Source organism: Strix aluco, chromosome 3, assembly GCF_031877795.1.
Source record: "Strix aluco isolate bStrAlu1 chromosome 3, bStrAlu1.hap1, whole genome shotgun sequence".
In the NCBI taxonomy this organism is placed as follows: Eukaryota; Metazoa; Chordata; class Aves; order Strigiformes; family Strigidae; genus Strix; species Strix aluco.
In genome coordinates, this window is record NC_133933.1 from 83,366,933 (window position 1) to 83,389,785 (window position 22,853).

The 22,853-nt window shown below is 39.8% G+C and overlaps 1 protein-coding gene across 1 annotated transcript in view; it reads right to left on the bottom strand.

The window, feature by feature from the left end:
- LIN28B (lin-28 homolog B) overlaps positions 1 to 22,853 on the bottom strand; it is an 87,711-nt gene that overhangs the window by 17,812 nt on the left and 47,046 nt on the right. Inside the window, exon 3 of the mRNA XM_074820758.1 lies at positions 21,329 to 21,513. Coding sequence (XP_074676859.1) covers positions 21,329 to 21,513 — 185 coding nt within the window. The remainder of the gene's footprint in view (positions 1 to 21,328; positions 21,514 to 22,853) is intronic.

Genomic DNA, 22,853 nt, shown 5'->3' on the forward strand with positions numbered 1-22,853 from the left:
TGCTCTACTGTGAACCAGAGTAGGGAATCAAGGACCTGATTGCTTCTATTCTTTTCTTTCCCCAAGCTGTTCTAGACACCATCGGAAAGAGCATCTTCCCCCTTACTACATGCTCCCCAAAAGCAGAAAAATGCCAGCCAAACTCCTTCCTGAGGTTTCTATAACCTAGCATAAAAGCTCTGGGGCAACCATGGTTGGCTGCCAAAGGGGAAGACCAATGAACTGGGGAACCACAGGAAAGACACACCGTCAGGAAAGGCAAGACATGATAACCCCTACTTTCTCCCCACAGCACAAAGGTCCATTTAAATTCTGTCCCTCACCCCTTTATCTTTTACATAAATAGTAGGGTGCAACTTAGGAAAGTTATTTTTAACTTGAATATTTATTTAATATGGTTGTCCTTAAAGGCTGCCTAGATGCTATGAGGTGACTCAGTGGGATACATTGCACAAGGCACAGCAGTTTTATACTCACTATGTTGTTAAAACATTTCTAATTTCTAATCATAAATCACAGGGAAGCACAGGAGGTTCAAAAACAAGTGAAGGTCTTGGGCTCAGTAAACTATTTTTTACCCATTTCAGAGTTCACGTGGTAAACCTTATTTTAACTGATAATTTTCCCTTGGACACTGTAACAGATCCTTTTTGAAGGCCAGATTGCCTTTAGTACATTTTAATTGTCTAAGAAAATAACCTAGTTAAAATACAATGCTAGGTAAGGTACTACAATAAAGGTAAGGCACGATTTGCAACTGATAACCTAACATTGTACTTTACCCGCTTTTTCTAATTTTTCCAGGTCTTCTCTACTAGTGGGATGCAAGGCTGTCATACATCTTTTGAGGTCAGACTGGCTTGATTGCCATTGCCTGCAGTTTTTATGTCCTTCTTTCATGAGCACTCTTTAGCCCAAAGTCCATATCCCAAAGCAAAAACTCTTAATAACCCTGGACTGATGTGACACTTGGTACTTTAGCACCCTAGGATGGAGATTATATGCCCCCCCCTTGATTTCAGCATGTTAAGCTTCCTTGAAGCTTTGTTTCTTTCAGAGGCAGCTGTCTGCATTTCCATACTTTACCCTGCCTCTTGCCACCAGAGCTAAAATCACATGTGTATCAGTTAGAAAAAATAGCTGCAAAATTATTTTCCCTATAAAGTCTTGTAGAATTAATTAGTTCAGATGGTAACTTTCCTCTGATGATGATAACAAGAAAACCTTAAGCTGTGTTATAGAAAGGGGAGTCATCAATAAATCGGGACTTTAGTTGCCACTATCACATTCTTTGTAGAAAAGGAATTCTGAATAACATTATTATCACTGTAGAGCTTTATTATAAACTATTTTTTAAAAATGAACTGGTTGGGTTTTTGGTCTGTGTGATTTTTTTTTTTTGTTTTTTTGTTTTTTTGTTTTTTTGTTTTGTTTTAAGGTACTTGTTTAACTTTCCTGGTAACTAAGGATAATTGAAAGATTTGCAATAAAACTAGTTTGCTATCTCAGTATCACAACATAACATTTTATAGCATACTTTTACACTTGATCAGTATTTATGAATGCTTTGAAAACTCACTGATTACTAGCAAAAACTAGGAAAACATGCATGACTGGAAATATCAGGGAATATACATTTTACTTTTCTGGAAGCCTGGAAAACACAACACTGAATGGATTATATACCGAGTTTCATAAGGTTACTGACACTTATGTATACTTGTCAGTATTACAGTACTATTAGCTTTAAGGGCTGATTTTATAAAATCCTCCCTTTCCATTCAGTGAGAAAATTTCCTCTGAAGAAGATTAACTTCTTGCACACAAGTGCTTTGCACACAAACTCTGTAATTGATGCATGTAGTAAAATCAGATGGAAAGAATATGGTTTCTGCTACTGTGTATGAAATTTATGTTATTTTTTTCCTTGTCATGAAGAAGGCAGGTTATCATTTTAGTAGATTTAAGTTCCAAAGTAAAACTCTGGAACTGTTACACACTTAAGATAATATGATCAATGTGAACTAGCAGAACACTACAATAGGAAATTCTAGTTTTAGTACATATCTCCAATTGTCTTCACATCATTCACAGCAGTTTAAACTAATGCAACAGAAGCAGAAAAAAATTTAAACAGATTGCTTAGAGGAAGCTGACAGGGAAGGAAGAGCTGTGATTACACCACATGCTGCACTCCTCCAAGCCTACCGCTCACATTTTGCAAGTTTTGAGGAGCAGCTGCTGAAAGGCAGGAAGGGAACTGAGAAATGACCACTGCATACATGCTGCTCTGCCATACTAAAACTCCAAACTAGAAGTTAACAGTGAATTAAGCCTGATCAGGACAGCTTTTAAAGGTTGCTCTTCAGTTCCACAGGGATGTTGGGCACAGAGCTGAGGAACACTGCTTACCTTCCCAGTCATTCACCAACTTCCTGGTACTGTACATTTTAATAGACAAGTTAATGGTGTGGTGCCACCAAAGCATCTAGAATAGGTAGGATTTGCTTTTCTCATCCTGTTTCTTTTCCTGGCCAGAAAAACCACAAGCTGCAGCTCTGCTAAAAGCACAGACCATTGTTCTTGTGGGGAACTAGTATGCAGGGGGATCTGGTGCTTCAGATCTGCGTGGCAGTCCAACAGGGGAAGCTCAAATAGAAAAGGCCTTGACTAGGACACTCCCTAAACCCTCTGCGAGGTCTTGCCGATGCCTATTGACACCTCTGGCGTTTTGAAGGCCAGACCCAACTCCCTGCTGGGATTTGTGCTCCTGATGCTTTCCTCCAGTGAACCCTGCCAACTCTTAAATCACCACCTGCCACCAACGAGGACAGACCTTGTATCACTCCTACTACAGGGACCACAAAGCCACTGTCACGTTGCGGGGAACATCTCTGGCATGCTGAGCAGAGCCCAACGTGTTTCATGCTGAGCTGCCTGTAGAGGTTTGTACTCCAGATAAACCCACCAAAATGCAGAGCTGTTACCAAGAGGCAGCCCCCGCTCCGCTGACACCAGCCTATCCATTTGCTCCTCTGTACCTTTTTTTTTTTTTCAGGATTAGTTTCTCTCAGTTACGCTCCCTGAAATGGCTCTCTGCAGGATTAGATCAGCACCAGCGACCCTGCGGGAAGAGGACCACAACGCTGGCTGGGGGTGCAGGGGGGGGCACGGCAGCCAGCCAAACTCCAGTCATGTGAAACTGCATGCTGGCAGAGACCTGGCCTACAGAAACAGGGGCAGCATCCATTTCTTTTAAAGTCACAGTTCCCCTACAGGAAAAATAATGAATGGGGATTCAGTCTGTTAATGCTGCCCAGTACCTGGGAGATTCCATTTTTTTCAGCTTGTACAGCACAGTACAGAAAAATTAACTACAAAAAAGCCCTAGTACGCTATATATATAAAGCTAGTGCAGTATTGCCTTCTGAAATTTGCAGTACTTTCAACTTAATAGTCTCTCTAACAAAGAAAAACCTGAAAGGCATCATTTGTCAGCCACAAAAAAAAGAATTCAGTTGGATTGTGAAGTGCAGCTGTCTTGAGTCTTTGGCTGAAGAGTTTTGGGACGATTACTGGAGAGAGTTTTCGCAAGCCTGGACCAGATGCAGTTGAACACTAGATGTGTGTCCCTAGGGGATGTCAGTGTGTGAAGAGGAAGAGTCCCAGGACCCGGCTGTGTATTAATGGACACAGGCATGAGATACAGAACCAGCCACTGGAAATTTATGCTCCTGATATTTGGCATATATGATTTACAAGCACATACAAAGGAAAAAAGAGTCTCAGGATGTTCAATGGCTACATTGATCATAAACTAAATGTTCACGTTTACTGGCACGTTTAAGAACACCATTATTGACGCAAGAAATTTTAAATTAACCCTCAAATCTGAGGGAATCTGGCTTGGATCCCCCCTGAGAAAGGGTATAGTCTGGGGTTGGGCCAAGGCCACCTCTGTACCTTCCCCATCTGCTGAGGGGTACATACCAATCCAGTTGCACTTGGCAGGGGAACACTGATCTGACCAGACTGCAGACTTCGTCTTTCTTCCAAAGAGATTCTTTTCCTCTGTAGAAAGAGACTGCATAGGCAGAATTAAGTTACTGGCATGCTCTGTCAAACAGGTCTCTAGGGCTGCATCTACTACAGCATCCTCAAGAGAACTCTCCTGAACACCTTGCTTGATCATCTCAGCAGTCTCCGCCTGTGGGTGCATGTGGCAGTGTCATGAGCACTGTCTGTCTGAAATGCCAAGAGGGGAATTCTACAAGCACCTATCTTTTTACAGCGAGCGCTGTGCAGCCCATCCTCTCTCAGGAGGGGCCACCTGAGCCTGCTCATCTACATCCCACACGGCAGCAGCAGAACCCTACCTCTAGGCCACGTGCTTGGCCTCCCTTCTCAAATTGTCCATGCACAAGTCAGGAAAAACAGCCCTTCTGCTCTCCAGGGCTACCCACCAGCCACAGCACACCTAAAGGGAGCCTGGCACTTGTCACCAAGCCGTTCCCCCACCAGACTTCAGGGCAACCACAGCTGCAGCCGCGTCTTCATTTGCACCGGCTTTCCCAGATAATGCACACCCCCCACACACGCACACAGAGCGCCTGGGGTCCTGGGCAGACACAGCAGGGTGAGCACCCAGTGCCCTGGCAGAGTGCTGTATCCCAGCGAGCAGAGCCCTGGCTGGTCATGCACCCTGGACCATGAGCGCAAAGCACACAGCTATAGCCCAGTCAGCCCCAGTCCCACAAACTACCTAGTTCATACCCAGCGATCCAATTTTACCAATTTCCTCCCCATCTCCAGTTCTTCACACCCCCACCTTTACTTCTATCCCATTTCTGCTCCTAACTGTCACATTTAGCATTTACATATTGATATGCATGAACCATTTCAGAGGTCACAGCTGGCTACTTCAAGGAATACGGATTTTTTTATTCTGACAAACTTGAACTATCATTTAATAAAGCAGTGCCTTTTTTTTTTTAAAAAAAAAAAACAAAACAGATTTGTTTTAAGTCTTTACACATAGACCCATCCCTGTGGAATCCTTTGTTTTTTCTTTAACTAAATGGGAACCTGCTTTAACAATTCCAAGTTAAATGAAAATGGATTTATATGCCACACACAAACTGTAGTCCTCTACAGTATAACAAAATATGCAAGCTTAAGCAAATTTACCACCTGCTACCACAGAAAGGGAACATGGTGGTATCCTGTTCCCAACACAGCATCTCATTATAGCAGCCGGATGTTTCCACCACAGCGATTAGTGTGCATACAGTGTCACAATTAATTTCCGGTTATTAATACCACCTTACAGTTCATATACTTTTTCACTTACAGTCTCAACCATAATCTGTAATTCAAAAATTTTCTGCAGGTTTGTGAAAACTCTCAACTGACCTTCTTACACAGGAAGACTAGATGCAAAAAGAGCATGTCATGACATCGTTACTTCTGTTGTTACCTGGCCTAATGAGAGCAAACTTAACACAGCTGTACTGGTATAGCTTCATTTTGTCTAATACCTCATACTGCAAAAGGGGAATAACGTAAAACAACATGCTCTAGGATGTGCTAGCAGAGAGAACTGTGAGAAAGGAGCACATGTTGTTGTGACCATGCTGACTACACAGACATAGACTGGGGACTGTTGGTTGGTTAGAGTAAGGTGACCTACTAATGCAACACATGCAACATCTTCTAGAAGCAGCCAGTCACACAGCGTCTTAGCTACCAGTGACTGCAAAAAACTAAACTGAGTTACACAGCCAGGACTCGCCATGTTCCATAGCGTCGCTTTGTTACATGACTACTTGTGTCAAGCTCACCTGGTGGAAGTTTGGAATAGAAAGGGAGTATCACTGTCAGCGTAAGAAAGACGCACTAATCAGTTCCTGTCAGTTTCACCTTGCAACTATAAAAATGATGTTTGGGGTTTTTTTTGTTGAGTGTTTTTTTTTTAATTGATGAGGTCATCAACATGTATATCTCATTCTGAACTTCTCTCCTATTAAGTCATCTTCCTTTTGATACCCACTTGCTTCAATGCAGCTGAGGCAACCTTTCATAAATCTATTGTTCATACTTTTATGCATATACTATATATGTGTATACAACACATGTATATAACAAATTTAGAATCTTTTTTTGGCTCTTCACAATTAAATTAAAAAATGAGATATAACAGCTTAGATATATTACAATATACTTCTAAAGATTTTATGTATAACTATCACCTGAAGTATCTCATAGACATTCACACTTACCTGGCAGTTGGGAACAACTACTTACAAAGAAAATCAACATGCTGCTTTGCTGGTTTCTCCTTCAAAGTAGCAGCTAGAAACAGACGAGGAACATGAAAACCAATAGTCCCTTCAACAAAATAGGCCGCCAATAATCTAGATTTCTGAAATCCTCTGAACTCAACTGCATTACTACAAAAAGTATTTTCTGATGAGTTCTTATTTTGAAAAGGAGGGGGGCAGTGTAGGCTAAACCGTGTAAAGCAAAGCAAAAGAAATCATCTCTTTATGGGAGTTCGTGGTAAGGAAGTGACTCAGCTGAGGCAAATTACAGAGCCCATTTGGAGACACTGATTCCAAGAGCAATGAGGGCTGCTGTCAGAGATCTGGCACAGCTGCACTGTTAGAAATTTCAACCTTCACATGCACATAAGCCTGAAAATACTATTTGCGGTAATTCTAATCAGTTTTGTCTAGCTCTACAGCAATTTTTTGTTGTGAAAAGAACATGTGAGGGAACAGAGGATATATTCTCTACCTGTTTCTCACACAGATCAAACTAAAATAAAGCAGGATTTCATAATTAAAAGTCAAATATAACTTCTAAGTCATTCAAAAATTGTATTATAACTTCTTTGAGTTTTGAATTACCCCTTCCACAAACTCAGCAAGCAGTCCACTCTGCCCTGCAAGCTACTGCACACAAAACTTGGAGGCAGTTCTTAGTACATTCAGAACTAATGCAACAGTCATTAAGGGATGAAAAAACCTCCAGCACTGTATTCTGCACCAGAGCGGTTTTCGATCTGTAGATCTCGGGTATCTGTAGGCTACTTTTAAAGGGTGGGCAAAAGATAGTGAAGGAAAGCAGGCTTGTTTGATCCTCAAACGTCATGAAACAGGAGGATATGCACATCCAACAAAAATCCCAGGGAGCAGATCTTTCAGATTAAAAAAATGTGTATCACTGCTGTCTAACAATTCAAATAGCCACAAATCACAATTACTATTGTAATTAAAAACAGCAGTGATTTTGCATATTGTATGGACTAAGAAGGAAACGAATTATGCGTTGAAGAATTTACCATCTAAACAGACAGAACAGAGGAAAGGTATAGAAAGGGCTTAGGCAAACAAGAAAGTTATTTTAAGTCACATCAAGCACACTATCTTCGGGGTTGCTTAACTTTTTCCCTTTATTAATTAACAAGTCCTCTGTTCCTTCATGATGATTCACATGTTCTCACAAGTGGGTAACCAAAGCCATTCTGTAAAACGGAATTAGCTCTCCAACCATTGATCCTATCGATTTATTTAATCACAGACAAGCTGACAAGCAAGAATCACAAAATGGCTGATCAGAAGCTACGCCATTTTATCCCAAGAATTAAAATGGGGAACAGATCTCCAAGATACAACAGCCTTCAGGGTTGGTCCTGCCCCTTCAAATGCTCCCTGTTTCCCCTACGCCTGTGGAACTCTGGGGGATGCGGGCCACAGCAGGTTGTGGCAGTACCACTGGGGATGTGGGGCACACCCGGCAGCCCTTGCAGCTGGTAGAGCTTCTCCAGCCACCCTAGTGAAGTGGCAGGAAGGAAACAAAGTGGTGGCTGCATCCGTAGGAACAGTCCATGGGCTGCTGCAGTCCACTACAGCTCCTCCTGCTTTCCCTTCTCTTCCTTCCATGAAGGAGGAAGAAATGTGACAATTTTGCTCAATTTCCCCTCTGGTGCAAGTCAGGGCTAAAAGCTGCAAAAACATTTTGGACTTTAGAGGAATAGTTTGGAAAGTTATAAGCTTGCAAAGGGGTTTAAACCTCATATCCTTCACTATCAAAGGAACAATAATAATGCATAGAGGTTAGACTAAGGCTTACAGAGGCTGTCCGCTTGAGTTTAGCTGTATTTTACAGTACTTTAATTTAATTAGTAGTCATACTGATAGGAGAAGTACCATAATCCATGCACTGTTAGTGAGATATCCATAACTCTTTGTTTTCTTTCCTGCTAGGTGGGTTTGCACACTGAAACACTAGTCTGCCTTTTGCATGTGATACTGAAACCACTTTTATTTGCACTTTAAACAAGCAACACAAAAACGTGATTGCTTACACAAATCCTTGAACTTGCATCATTTTCAGATGTCGAAAGTTATCTTTTTCTAAATAATATCATCTTTGAAATCAGTTGTACAGATGTTTTTCTTCTAAAAACACATACTAATGAATTTTTGAACTATGACAGACAAGAACAAACTGACAGTGCTGTGTTTTCTTGTAAATCAGTTTATAATCTATTAAAGCATATTCCTTGGTGACGAGTTTGCATTGGAAAGGAATTCACATTTGAAAAGCTGTAACAAAAAGACATGATTACACACGTTTTTAAGAATCACAGTCAGGAAATTTTAATATGGGAATAATTTTTCCCACGTACTGAGAGCACCTGTATTCTCCAATGAGAGCAAGGACACTTCAGCAGACCATAAGCAAGATTCAGGTTCCACAACACTTACTATTGCTGTTTGTAAGAAATAGGGCTAGCCAAGTGCATACAGACTGTATGATCAGATCCTGAATTACTACCCTAAAAAATGCTGCACAAAAGCATTTAGTATACAGAATACATAGTGCATTTATACTGAACAGGCATTATGTTTCTCCAATAAAAAAAAATTCTTCAGTGTTAATGTTCTCAAATAATATAAATTGCTTGCGTCAACAAACACAGTACAATTAGCTTGTTACCCTTAAACTGAGTTTAAAATAAGCAAATTGTTTGATGACTTTGATGTTTTCCACCCAAAATGTGCTGGCTAATTTTTCCATTCCAGTTCCCATTCCAATCTTTTAACTGCCTTAATCTCTTGCCCTCAGATGTTGACCTCCTAAGAACAGAGGTCATAGGTTAGCACAGACAGACCTCAAAAGATCTGGACTATCAATTCATGCCTGAAAGATTTCTCTTCCACAAAAGAACCACTAAAAAAGCAAATTCCAAAATCCAGCTCCACAGGCTGATAAAATATAAACTTGTTGATATGTTACATTCATAAATATTCTAAAAAGGTTGGCTCTAAACAGGATGCATTAATTTCTGTAGGATACAAAAATAAATAAAACCGATGGCATCGACATGGAATAATGACTGAACTTCAAAGATAAAAGAGGAAAGCTCTAGACAGGAGAGAATTAAGAGTCGGCATCTTTAGCCACAGTTATGTACGTTTTAAATGTTTCTAATCTCTACATTTGAAAGTAGCATTTTTCCACATCACCCATTTTTAAACATGATTTGTTTTATTATAAGAGTGAAAGTTATGAGATTAGTTGACTCAGAAAATGAAACAGCACCAGTTCATACAAATTTTACTGATTATTAGTGAGACTACTACCTCATTTTCTTGCCATAATCAGCCATACAACAGATTCCTTGCTGCTTGTTTGGTCAATGAGTGTACAGCTCTCATTAAAAAAATGCCAGATGTTTCTTTTCTAGGCATAAATGAAATGTATAGATTGTAAAGGAGAAAGATAGCTTCATGAGGCTCCAGTGAGTTAGAAATACAGGGCTAACAAGAATGAATCTTTTGATAAAATTATTTCAGAGCTCCACGTAAAATTTGTATGTTACACAATGTACATAAGGACAAAAATTCTGAAAGTGAAGTGCGTAATGATACTCTCACATTTGGTAACATAAAACCCCATTGAACTATTTAACAAAACATGAATTAAAATACTGTGGATTCTTTTTTGACTTAGAAAACTAAAGTGCTTAGCACATTTTAAGTAATTATTAATAGGAGACGTAGGCACATATTCCTAGCAATTATTATGTGAGCAGCTAACCATGATTCTCCAAAAATATATCAAAGCACAAAAACATGGAAAAATGAGCCTGATCAACAGGAAATTAAAGATTTTTCATATACTTACTAGAAAGAAGTGATTCACAACAACTCAGGAAAAAGGACGTAAATAAAATGAAACCTTTAAAAAGGTAAAAAAATAGGCTTACATCTGAGCTATATACAATTTCTAATCCTATTGCCAACTACTGATTATTTCCTCCCATTAATGGAAGAAGTAACACTGCATAATTTTATAGAACAACTCGTCTTCATTATGCAGACAGACACACACACTCTTTTATATTATTAGTTTAGCACAACAAAAATGCAGAGGTACTAATTTTAAACACTAGCAAATCTAAAGCTGAATTTGAAACATTTAACTATTTCAGTTTTTTATATTGGTCAAAAGATATCCATTTATCATTGAGGAAATCAAAGCGTTCTGGTTAAACTTTGGTGCAAAGGCTGTTGCAACATTAATTGCAGACAATGAAATAAGAGCAGTCTGTAGTTTGCTATTGTTTTCAGAGCTGTCTGAAGTGAATTAAATGCTTAGCATTTAAACTGTCCAACAGCTAAAGGAGTAAAACTCCAAGTAACTTCTAGGCTAAAGAAAGCCATTCAGCATAAGACCAGCGCAATTGAAATCAATTTTTGTACTTTCAACTATTCACTGTAAAAGCTCTAGTGCCAGGAGACTCAACACCAATAAGATTATAAATGAATGGAGATCAAAGAAAGGAAATTGTTTAGCTCACTCCCATATTTCATAGTGACCCTTCACAACTCTTTCCTCCTTAGCTGTTCCACACGTCTGTTACTGAGCAAACCCAGCTCCCTCTACTCCATCAATAACACTGGCCTCAGCTCGCTATTCCTCCAGCTCGGCCACGGCCATCTTTGTTCTCTCTTGCACATGTACATGCAATTTCTACTGTGAAGCCAGTCTCTTCATCCTCGTCCCACGGTGTCACAGTACAGTTTCAAAGAAAAAACAGCCCAATTCCCCAAGCCTAGCTGCTAGTCAGAGGAACATTCAGGCTAATTTCTACCCATTACTTACAAATTCAGCATCCTAAAGAGAAGGAAACAATTTATGATGTAGTAACAGCCGGTGAACAAACATGTCAGTTCTACATGGCCTTCTCTCATTTGCTGCATAAAATATGTTATTGTATACTTCTTTAGCCTACTCAATTCAATGCTTGGGCTCACCACTGAATCCAGCTAAGTATTGAACACAATACAGAAGTACTGACTTTGATGCTCTCACTAAGATCTCTTCATGCATTACAAATACCAATTACTTTGCAATGGCTCTATGAAATTGTGTGCTTTAATTAGTGTCAATGAAACGCACAGGATTCTGGAGCACAAGAAAAAAAACACAAAATGATTTTCCAGAGTTGCCTTATTCTAGGTGCCCAATTTGAAATACTAGACCCCCATAGAGCACTTACTATTTTATAGCACCCAATACATTTAGGGCAAAGCTCAAACTTAGCAACTGTTACAGCTGGGAGCATTTGGTGGTTCTGCAAAACAAACTCCAGATGTGTCATGTTTGTCACCCAGTAAACAAGGAACACACAATAAGCAGACTACTGCAAAAAGTCCCATTTCAGATCAACCCTCCCAGATCTGCTGGAATCACCTCATTCTTCACAGGGCTGCAAAACTGGAGCTTACATCCCACCTACACTTCAGCTCCTTGTGCATTAGCTCTTGCAGCAATCTTTCAAAATGGAGGAAGCTCTGATTCAATCTCTCTTTGTGCCTGAGGGGATTCAGGCTTCCCTGCACTCCCTGAAGAGTGCCTGAACTACCAGCTCTGAGGTGATCATTTGGACACTGAGAAAACTCTGTGCTTCTCATATTGACACCATGTTCAATGGTTTGTCCTCACTTCAAGCCCCTCTCTTCCCTCTCCTTCCTGACCTTCCCTGTGTTTGTGCTTTCATATTCCTGCTCCTTCCTAATCTTCTTCCTATCCATTGTCTTTGAAATATCTTCCTGTCACCCTGCCTGAGGGATCATGGACATCACAGGGGCATTTCTATTTGAGCTCCACTGTCTGTTCTGTGAACAGCTTCCCATAACCAGAAGAAGCAACTGCAAAGTCCCACTCAGTCCTGCTACTTCTGGATGGAGGATGCCACATCACTGTGCAGGGGTGGCTTAAACCACTACTTTTTTTCCAAAATAAACTTACCTTTCCTTGTGTAGATATGCCCTTAAACCCACAATTTCTTTCAGGACTTAGCCTATGTCTTACTACCTGCTTGAGAAGTGCTCTAGCACACTGCAGGTACACTTGGGGGCATGGGGGGTGTGCACAGTGGGAATAGCAGTAGTGTGCCTGCACCACCATCATGGAGATGACTACCTCTGTGACACATTCCTCTTATATAATGAGCTGTTGAGCTTCTTGACAAAATAAGATATTGAAGTAAGTTCACATTTGTAAATGATTCATATTTAAGTAGGTTTGATCTTTAAGTGTCAAGGACAGAAACATGAAGCCACAGCTAATAAAAGAAACAGCTGTAGTGATTTGGAATTATATTACTGCACAGACTTTATTAATTTGAAGTTAAAGGGCTCCAGAACTTTTATTCCTTCTGAAGAGCTTCAGATTCATCAACAGCAGTAAATCAAAGGCAACATTTTGGGAGTATCTGATTTAGCAGCTATGCTATAATTCAGTTTTCTCCAACTTTCAAGTTCTTGGTATCTTTTTCAACAGGCCAAGATATAGAGCAAATTTTCCCATCATCTGGAATCATCATCAAAATCTTTCCTTAGTGTTATATATTTATTACATACTTTGAGTACGTTTCCTAGGTCATGTTGGAGTGCAACACATCAAGAAAAGCAAGGAAATGCAACTGTTTTCCTAAAATAAAATGGATTTGGGGTTTAATTATTTACACTGAATATTTTTTTAGTAAAATATAGCACAGACTATATGCATCTTTTTAAAAGAGTTTGTTCTCCGAGCATTTCTGCTCCCAGTTCATTGATAGCTCATGAGCAAAAAGCAGCACAGTCTGCAGTCAAGGTCAACATCAACTTAAAAAGAAATTTCCACAATCGAGGAAATCTTTTCAAATAATGCCCTCTTCCCTACTACTTTCAAAGCACAGGCTTATCTATTTACTGAGTTGGGCCCTGAAAATTTATGCACTTTTTTGTTTATTCTTGTCTACTTGAAAGTAGTATATTAGTATAGTTGTAAGAAATTTAACAGCGAGAGAGAAATTTGAATTAAGGAAGAAGATAACAGTTATATTAGGAAGAATTTTAGAAACAGAAATTATGTTTTGTACATGCTACTGAAGTTACGCATAATCTCTGTTAAATTGAGGAAAGTTCTCAATTCTTTCTTGCTCCTAAATTCCTTCAGATATGGGCAATTATTAATACAGGTACAACTCCAGCGTGATCACTAGGCGTATAGGTACACCATACCAAAGACCTGGTACTTTACTGTAAATGAGAGCTCATCCCTTGATGAAAGAGGGTGAAATACTCAGAAAACATGAGGCCTGAGAAGACATCCAATTAAAGAAAAATATTCTGCATTCCGAAACAGTGTATGTACTTAAGAAACCCATCTGCTGTGCAGGGACAGCTTTACTCTGCATGAGGCTGCATAAAAATGACACCTTCCTACTCGCTTCAGCTGTTCCTTGTATATTTTCAGAATTGTATCTACTTACTTTAGCATCAAATTTGGATTTCTTATTATAAACACTATGAAAAATTTGGGACCTATCTCTTCTTAACTGTACATGCATACAAACAGACACCAAAGACAACTTTATTCAGGCTCTACTCTGTTCTTAATAAAAGCTTGCAATGAAGAAAAGGCTTGGATATCAGTGGTATCACTGCCACCAGGTTCCCAGCTCTTGCTTTAACACAGAAATTTGCATTCACTTGAAGAACGTGAACAGCCCAATCAGAAGGCACATCTGATGGAAAGGAAGCACATATTTTTGTGTGCTTTGTTGATTTGTACACCTAAGTGCAAAGCCCCATTCCCACCTGCACCCAAGCGAGCAGGCTGAAACACCACATGGTCATGCAAATTCACCAGCAATACGGGATCTGAAAAGAGCCCTTACTTTCAAGTTGCTTCATGATGAATTTGGTATTACATTATGTGAAACCAGAAAATGGCCTTTCAAATGAATGAGGATTTGCCTGTATTACCACCCAGCACACTACAGTGTGCCCGGGGTACCCCCAGATAGCTCTAATTGACCTTGGTCTCAGAAGCCACGCAGCTGGCTAGGGATCAAATTAAGCTTTGTAGCCTGTAACTAACTATGGACACTTGGCTTTGCAAATTAAACAATGTTCTCTACATTTAAAATTTGGAATGGGGTTTCCTCCATGTCTTCTGAAAGACAAAACCGTTTATTCGTGTATTACGTACACATACTGCTATGCACAACTGTAACCATTTCTACACCTAGCTCCAACATTCAAGTACTTATCCTTCAGCTCTGCATAGCCACATTTATGTGGCTCTGCTAGCCACAGCTTGCTGTCTTCTGAGAGGCGCAGCTTTCCTGCTTGTGCTCTCACTCTGGGGTACTTACTCTACCATAGCTCTACATGTGGCATTTCCAGAAGTCTGAAGTTTAGCTACAACCTAGGCTGGAGATGAAATCATGCCAAATAGGGTATGGTCCATAGATAGTGGCAGTTGTTTAGTCTTTCCTCTCTTAAGCCACCTTTCTTTCATCTTTTTGTGAAGAACATACTTGGTCTTGGAGATCTGATTCTGTTCTCATCAGGCTGGATGGACCAAGTCCTGGAAGCACACTGTGTGTTTGGTATGCAGGAAGGCTGTGGCTGCTGAGCTCCCTTAAACACAGATGAATAATGCAGACTCTACCAAGGGCTGTCTAATGAATATATGCAGTAACACTTTTCAGAGGCTTCTAACTTAGACTTGGATGGGTCTGCACAAAACCAGGCAAGATTAAACCCCTGCCCTAGAGATCCATCTCCAAGCCAGCTTTCAAGTCTCTGATCCACAGCACCAAGTGGCAGCTATTTTAAAAACTTACCTATGTTGTAACCCTATTAATAAAGCCCTCTGTTTTTACATCACTCTTGGAAAAACCTGAACTGTTGCTAAACCATCCAGAACGTTGTCAGCCTGAAAAAAAGAGAAAATATGGAAAGCTTTGTCCCTAATGACTGCAGTCCAGCAAAGATACTGGAGTAGTGCAAAGCTCTTGGGCTCTTTGGGTTTTTTTGCTGCCTTCTTTTTTGTTTTATCTAAATCTAGCAGCATTCTGCTGCTGCTGTTACGAGCAGTTTATGCTAGTTCAGTGGCTTATTATGGCACAGTCAGCAAACATCAATAATAAGATCATCTAAGAAAGCACACTCAGACTGGTGTTATCCCCCTTTCTAGCCTATTGTCTAAGTGTGCAAATTATTAACTATATCAAACTGTGCACAAATAGTCTCAAATTTTGCTCGAGGATCCAAGAGGAAGTTGCATCCAGCAACTCAGGTACTTAACACATCATCTAATTGTCTTTTGCAGATTAGGTGTTGATGCTGAAGAAATGCATAAACCACTAATTACCAGAGATGGAAAGCTATACCTCCCTATTTCTTAGAGTCTCTCCTTAAATACATCCTCCTGTTGGAAAGAGGATAGTAGGCCAGAGGGACCTCACTTCACATGGCAGTTTTCAAGAGAATAAAACTACAGTGGTCTTTGCAGTCCATAAGCTTAAGAGGGTCTCAGACATCACTGGAAAGGGGAACTAAACACCCAACAGAATCACTGTGAAGCACTGAAAAAGCAAACAGCCAAGAAAGTGCCCTACGGCTGAAAAATGGAAAAAACAAGAATAAAATAAATTCTTACCGTCTAAAACTATGCGAAAGAGTCAGGGAGGTGGAGGAAGTGTTCACATTTTAATTTATGAAACACTGCCCTCAAGTAAGGTCCTTTTACAAGGCTTTATTTTTAAGAAATCTGTGTAAAAGCCATGCAACTTCTGCATTACTTCTGTGCCAGCTTCCTCTTTAGAAAATGGCAGAACTGTGAACACGATCGACCTTGGACAGAAGCAGGAAAATTCAACCCTTTGAGAGTGACATGCTGACACCATTTTGTGCCGAAGCCTACAACTCCCTGAACTTTTCATCCATCTCTGTGGTCGGCTGGGCACTCTCACTTTGTCTGCCCCTCATTTCACCCCAGTGCTGTTCAGGACCTGCCCAAAGTGGGTCCCCAGGTCTGGTGGAGGGCAGGAGTGGATGTGCCCCCTGCATTGTAGATGTGTGCCGTGACCACCAGCCTGGTCCTGCCTCCCAGCTCTTGGGTGAAGGGACTCTGACAAGCTTTTCCCATCAACTCAGCCCCATCTATCCGTTAAGCATGTTTTTTTATGAGCTTATCCCATTTCGGTACTAGTTCAGGGCTCTCCTTCCCAGCCTGTACCACTCCCATTATTCACATCTCCTTCACAAAAATCTGCTCAGCTTGAGCTGTAGGAGGTTCTTCTATGAAAATTAAATTATACACCTGAGCGTGATTCAGTCACTAGACATGGAATTGATATAATCTCAAATTTGAAGTGACTTTGTATCACGTAACTTTGCTGTTCTAAACTAGCTCTCCTAGTCCTGTTAATTTCGATCCAAATGTCCTCCACAGTACTCCACCAGTGTCATCTCTGCTTCCATCACACCAGTTTAGTGGCTGTTTGTGCAGATCATGAGCTTTTACAGAAGATTTTTAAGATTTTCTTATTATAGTCTGACTTCAGATCATCCACAGAATGTCTTCAGATATTAAATCCATTTTCTGTCTGACTCAGACACAAACTAATTTTAAGTGTCAGTTCATCAGGAACGTATTATATTATTTAATTACAGCCCCCCTTCCCTAAGTGACTGTATTTCCACCCAATTGGTTGTTCAGAAATATGTTTTTCTTCAATTGAAAATTATGCTTTTGGTCATGTCCAAGAGTTACTGGCAAATACACTTTATTACATCTTAACACAAAACCACTTCTTTTCTAGTTGTCCCTCCTTTGTAGAGGTCTACACTGGAAAAAGGTTTTTGAAGTGTTCATTGATGTTGCAGTGCTCATTACTGTTTAGCCAACTGAGCTAGAAATACACAGCTATTTCACTAGCCATACTCCCAGAACATAATTCAGCATCACCGTTTATCCAATGGCAATGCTTTGTTAAGTTCCCTCATTTCCAGCAGCTCCCACTCCCACCCTCACAGTTTACTTGGAGGGCTGTGCTATAAACCAAGTCAGTGAAATGTTTCATGTCAAACCCAAAATCTCACAACATACTGCTTATTTATTACATGTTTAAATCCAAACCACTTACTGATAGAGGTCACCCATGCTAGAAAGCTTCCCTGACACAAGTGTGATGTTAGCAGAGGGTAGCATAGGACTGAAATGTCATAAATGAGAACTGGAAGATGTAGCTATAAGCTTCATTATTTCTTTCTTGTCCCTTCCTTCTTGCATTATTTTCTTGCTTACATTTTGGTGTAAATACTTCAAAACCAAAAAAGAAAAAGAAGTTGTCATCCTCCCCGCCCCCCCCCCCCCCCGCCCCAAACATTCCACATGAAGTAAGTACCAAGTTGAGCAGATACAGCAATACAGACACCGCTGAAAAAGTATCCAACTTTGAGCTCCTACTAGGAATAGTTAGAGATACTGGATAATACATCTAAGTTCCAAAGACAACTCTGCCTTCTGTGAGCATCATGCATTCTCTTTTTCAATATTGTGCCAAAAGGTCTCTGGGTCAAATTTATTTAAATATACACTGCGCTAAAGAATATTTTCCCAGCTATATGAATTTATAAAAATCATCTTAAATAAAAAACTACAACTGATAAAATGGTCCTTTACCAGTTTCATTTTAGGTCACATACAAACACTGGGAGTGTTTGTTTAAAACAGCAAAGAAAATAGGAGCACAATTCTTTTTCCTTCCTCCAAAGTTTATTCTGAGATGGTGGGCTAGGTTCTGATTTCATTTATTCTATTCTAAATCAAGATTTCACAGACTTGTCTACAAGTTCATGAGCAGGTGATTAAGGTGTAAATTCAGAGTATTTTATCTTTTCTGCATCAGCTCCCCATGGTCATTCCTAGAAAGCAGCATAGCGTGCTTTTGTGTCAGCTCACTGTCAAAGTTGAGCAAAACACACTGTTCGGCATGTGTTAAGAGATCCCACAAAGGGAGTTGCAACCTGCTGCAGTGTAACGCGTTGCAAATTCATCCCCTGGCTGACTTAGGTAGAGGCCAGCCCTGCCACTTCTGAACCCAGCACCTGTCAGATGCAAATCCCAGCTGAGTCTCATTTAGAAACCTCCCCTCTAGCCCAGATTACTCTAGACACAGTGAAAAAAAATATATATAAGATACATGGATATTACAATAGCTTAAAGTAGGGTCTGGGAACCTAGAGCCTGCAGGCTGCTTACAGCCACAACTTCATTTCACGTGGACAACAAAAGACTCCCTTCCTCATACTGGCATGTGCTAGCACGCTGGCTGAGAAAGATGCTGAAGTGGCCGATATCACTGACAGCAGCTACGAAGCCTTCACACCTATGTTACAAAATTAATGTGGCCCACAGTAACGCTGAAGGGGAAATATTATCATAGCAAGGTCCCCACAGCAACAATACTCTGCAAATCACAGAGACTGAGTCTACTGTGGAAGCCCCACAAAATCTACAAACAAGCATCAATATTGGTAACCTCAGTGTCATGACTTTTTCTCCCTCTCTGCTTATACTGCTTCTTTTCCCTTTCTTTTTCCCACCTTTGCTATCTCTAACTCCTTCTGTCAGTCTTCCCTTCTGCCTTAATACACCATTAATAGAGTCAAGGGATCCATTCAAATAGGATCCATACAAAAAGATGCACTGAGGCTGGTCCTTACACTATTACATTGATAACATAGAAAAGAAACGAACACGAGAAGTTGGAATTAGCTTTCATAAATGGAGGCAGTTATCACAGTACAACAGCAATCTTCAAGAAATTTTCCACTACACGTTAGAGATGCACTTTTTTTATTGGTTCAATCAAAACTCATTTTCCTTCAAGCAAAGACACTGCTCCTCACTGAGTGATAATGTCAGTGCTACTTCAAACATTTCAAATGTCAGACTTTTTTGGTGTCTTATGACTTAAGCGTAAGAATTTTGAGACAGAAGTGGGTAGATGTTTTTGCCCACATTTTCATATTCAAATCAATTTATTTTTGAATTTTTCCTTCTTTAAAGGCAAGTGAACATTAAAGTGTACACTGTCTCATAGATCACCCCTCTGCACTGTTCTTCAGGATATATCTGTTCAATTTTTTCTATGCTTTAGCTAAGAAGAAACATCACTGAATGTAGGATTCATCTCACCTAACGTTAGAGACTTGTAAGGGAAGTATCCACAGCATTGGAGCTAGGCTCCCTTTGCAGTCCCTGAAGAGAAACAGCCATAAGGCAACATTCATCCCCAGTATATTAGATGCTTGCCTAGAATGAGATGAATTGCACTCTGGAAGTACTGCTTCCATTGAGTGCACTGTGCTCTATAGATACCTACATTTGTTCAAACCCCTGTCTCCTTCAATACGTAGTTTTTCCTGTCTACTTACAACCTGTCCATTTAAACGTCAAGGTTTTTGAAGCATGAACTGTCTTCCTTCATATATATGTGCAACAAACAGGACAACAGTATCATGACTACATGACCATGGCCTTTATTTGCTGCCACAGTATGGAGTATCAATAACAATGGTAATGCTAATACCCTGAACAGATTAGTAACTATAGTCCATGGAAAACCAATGGTTTAAAGAAAAACTATATTGGAAGCCTAGCTCAAAAAAAAAAAAAAAAAAAAAAAAAAGAAGAAAAGATTTTTCACAGCCGTTGGATGCAACACAACTCTTGAAAGGCCAGATATGGTGAGCAATCAAAAAGAAGGCTTTGTCCGGCTTACAAAGTCTCTCCTTGTTGTGGTTATGGACTCTAATCTGTTACAGCAGCAATAAATTTTGTTCATGGCCTTTAGCTTTTACAAAGAAGGTGAAAGAGGCACAACTATCATGTTGTCTCCAGTCCTTAATTAAAAAAAGAGAAGAAAAAAAGCGCAGCCTTTTAACAGAGGTGGGGACAAGTGGGGTTCATCTGTAGCCAGCAAAGGCTTCTGATCGCCCGTTTCCTCGAGGCTGGGCTACACTGCCTTTTCATGTGATCCCCTCTTTTCCAAGCTACTCTTTGCTTCAGAATTTGCAATGGAAGAGAGCCACCCCTCAGTCATGCCATACATGAAATAGTGCAGGCAAAACTTGGCTGTTTGGATGTTCTTACTAGGATCTCTCACAAACTATATATTCCCCTTGATTTCAGTCATTACAGCTACTGGGCTGAGCAATACCATGAGGAAAAAAAGGGAGATTCACCTAAATATAAGAGGTTTTGGCAGGAAGGCTGTCCTTGGGGAACCAGGTGCAGGTGGCTTCGAAGTGAAGAGGATTACAGAACTTCAAGCCATCAGAGGCAGAAAGTAAAGTAAAACATTGCAAGCCAGACTGCTGCACTTGTGTGTAAAGGAGTGTCGCTCTCAAAACTAACTTGAAATTTGTAAAATATTATTACAACGGATCTTCAGACCGCCAGGCATTAAAACCTTTGGAAACACCTGATACTCTCTCTGTTCACTAAGTAAAAATATAATCAAATTATGTACATCTCAATCCTGACTGCACCACTTAAAACACTTTCTTCTGTATAAAACTACTGACGCACAGTTTAAAACCTCACTGCACACAACAGTCTCTTTACCATACACAATTCTCACCTAAACGTGACGTTATTTCATCTGTATTCAGACTGACCTCTCTTCTCAGTCTAACAGCATTATTTTCAAAATAATATTACATTCCTTTGCAGGCTCCATCTAATTCAATAAAACCTTCTCAAGTAAAACCAATCAAGTGGGTGATTTATGTAGTTGTACAGATACAGCTTCATAAGTTTAATCAAATTACTAGGCTACATGTAAAAGCCAAATTTACATAGAAGGGTTTCCTTTCACAAATGAATAAATGCTGAAAACATAATTTCAAGAAAAACTTGCAAAGAAAAAAAAAGCAGGGGAATAGCAAAGTAAGGTAATTACCTATCTCCCTTTGGTTTTCTTTTTTGTACTGTCTTCCCTTTGGGTCGTCTTTCACTTCCTAAACAGGGGCTCCCACCAGGGCCTGTTACCCGTATTGATTCAAGGCCTTTTGAAGATTTCTTAAAAGTAAATTCCACTGGTTCTCCTTCTTTTAGGCTTCTAAATCCTTCCATGTAAAGCTTGCTCTGCAAATAGGAAAAATACTCTTGGTTATCATTGCCTTAAACACAATATTTACATTCATAATCAACAGGACAAACTATCCTGTCTACTATCCTAGAACACATACAGGTTGAATAACAGTTTCCTCTGTGTAAGCTATAGCAGACGATACTACAGATTATAGTCCTAGGTACACTGAAAACACTATTCAACACTAAACAAGTAACAAGACCCTATTTTCAGTATCAGCAAAACTGAAATAACATTTTCCTTTTCTGTGATTAATGCTATAGATACAAGAAGCAGAGAAAATGCTGCATTCTTAAAACTCCTAACAGGCATCAGGAACTGAAAAGGCTTTTTTAACAAAATGGAAAGAGCAAATGTTCACTTCAGAGCTAATTTGGTTTTGATCAAAATTATCATAATTTGTATTCTTTATATCTGGGACATAGCTCTGCTGCTCTGAAAATGAATCAAAGATACAACAAGCATGAGAAACAGGAGGCACTCTGAACAAAGTCCACTGAAACGGCCAATTCAAATATCCCTAGTGAGCTGCTAAATTTCTGTTCACTACCCCAAAAATCTTATCTAGTTAGCATGCTTTAGGTATGGATTTGTATTTTCATTCACAGAAAAGGAAAATATTATCATCGGGGCAAGCGAAACACATACTGATAAATATTTTGATATTACACTCTAGCAGCAAGATCTTGGACAAGCTGAAGTCAACAGGAGCTCACCAATGATACTGATGCAATGACAATTCTTATCTCAATTCCTAATAAAATCTGTACCATGGTAAGTCTACATCCCAGGACAAATCTGATGAATCAAACTCGTAAATAAAATGATCATCAAGTTAAGTGAGACAATTCAGGAAGGGTAGATAAAATGATAAGACACTGGTTGCACTAAATGTTTATTTAAGAAGTTACACATTACATGAACGAGATCAGTTGGACTCACAGAGAATATTACAAAATCCATCAATTCCCAAACATTTGAAGTTTTTGCAGGAGAGTTATGAAACATGCTTTCTTCCTTTGCTCATGAACTTTTCATAGCAAAGAGAAAAATGTTTCTGATTGATTCTGAATTTCCAAACATTTCTGAAGAATCTTGACTGCTTCTTACTCTGTTCTCTGGCATTCAGTTGGCTGAACCATGGTGTCAAGAAGGGAATCTTCACTGCAGGTGCCATCCCACTCTGTCACATGTCAAAAAGAGCCGAGCAATACTTGACTCTTCAGTCACATCTACTACCTGATAACATCTAGGAAGTGCGTTCAAATCAGATGGCAATCCCTGACATGGGCTCCCTGTAATCATGTTATGGGTATGGGAGGTCTGCAGCACC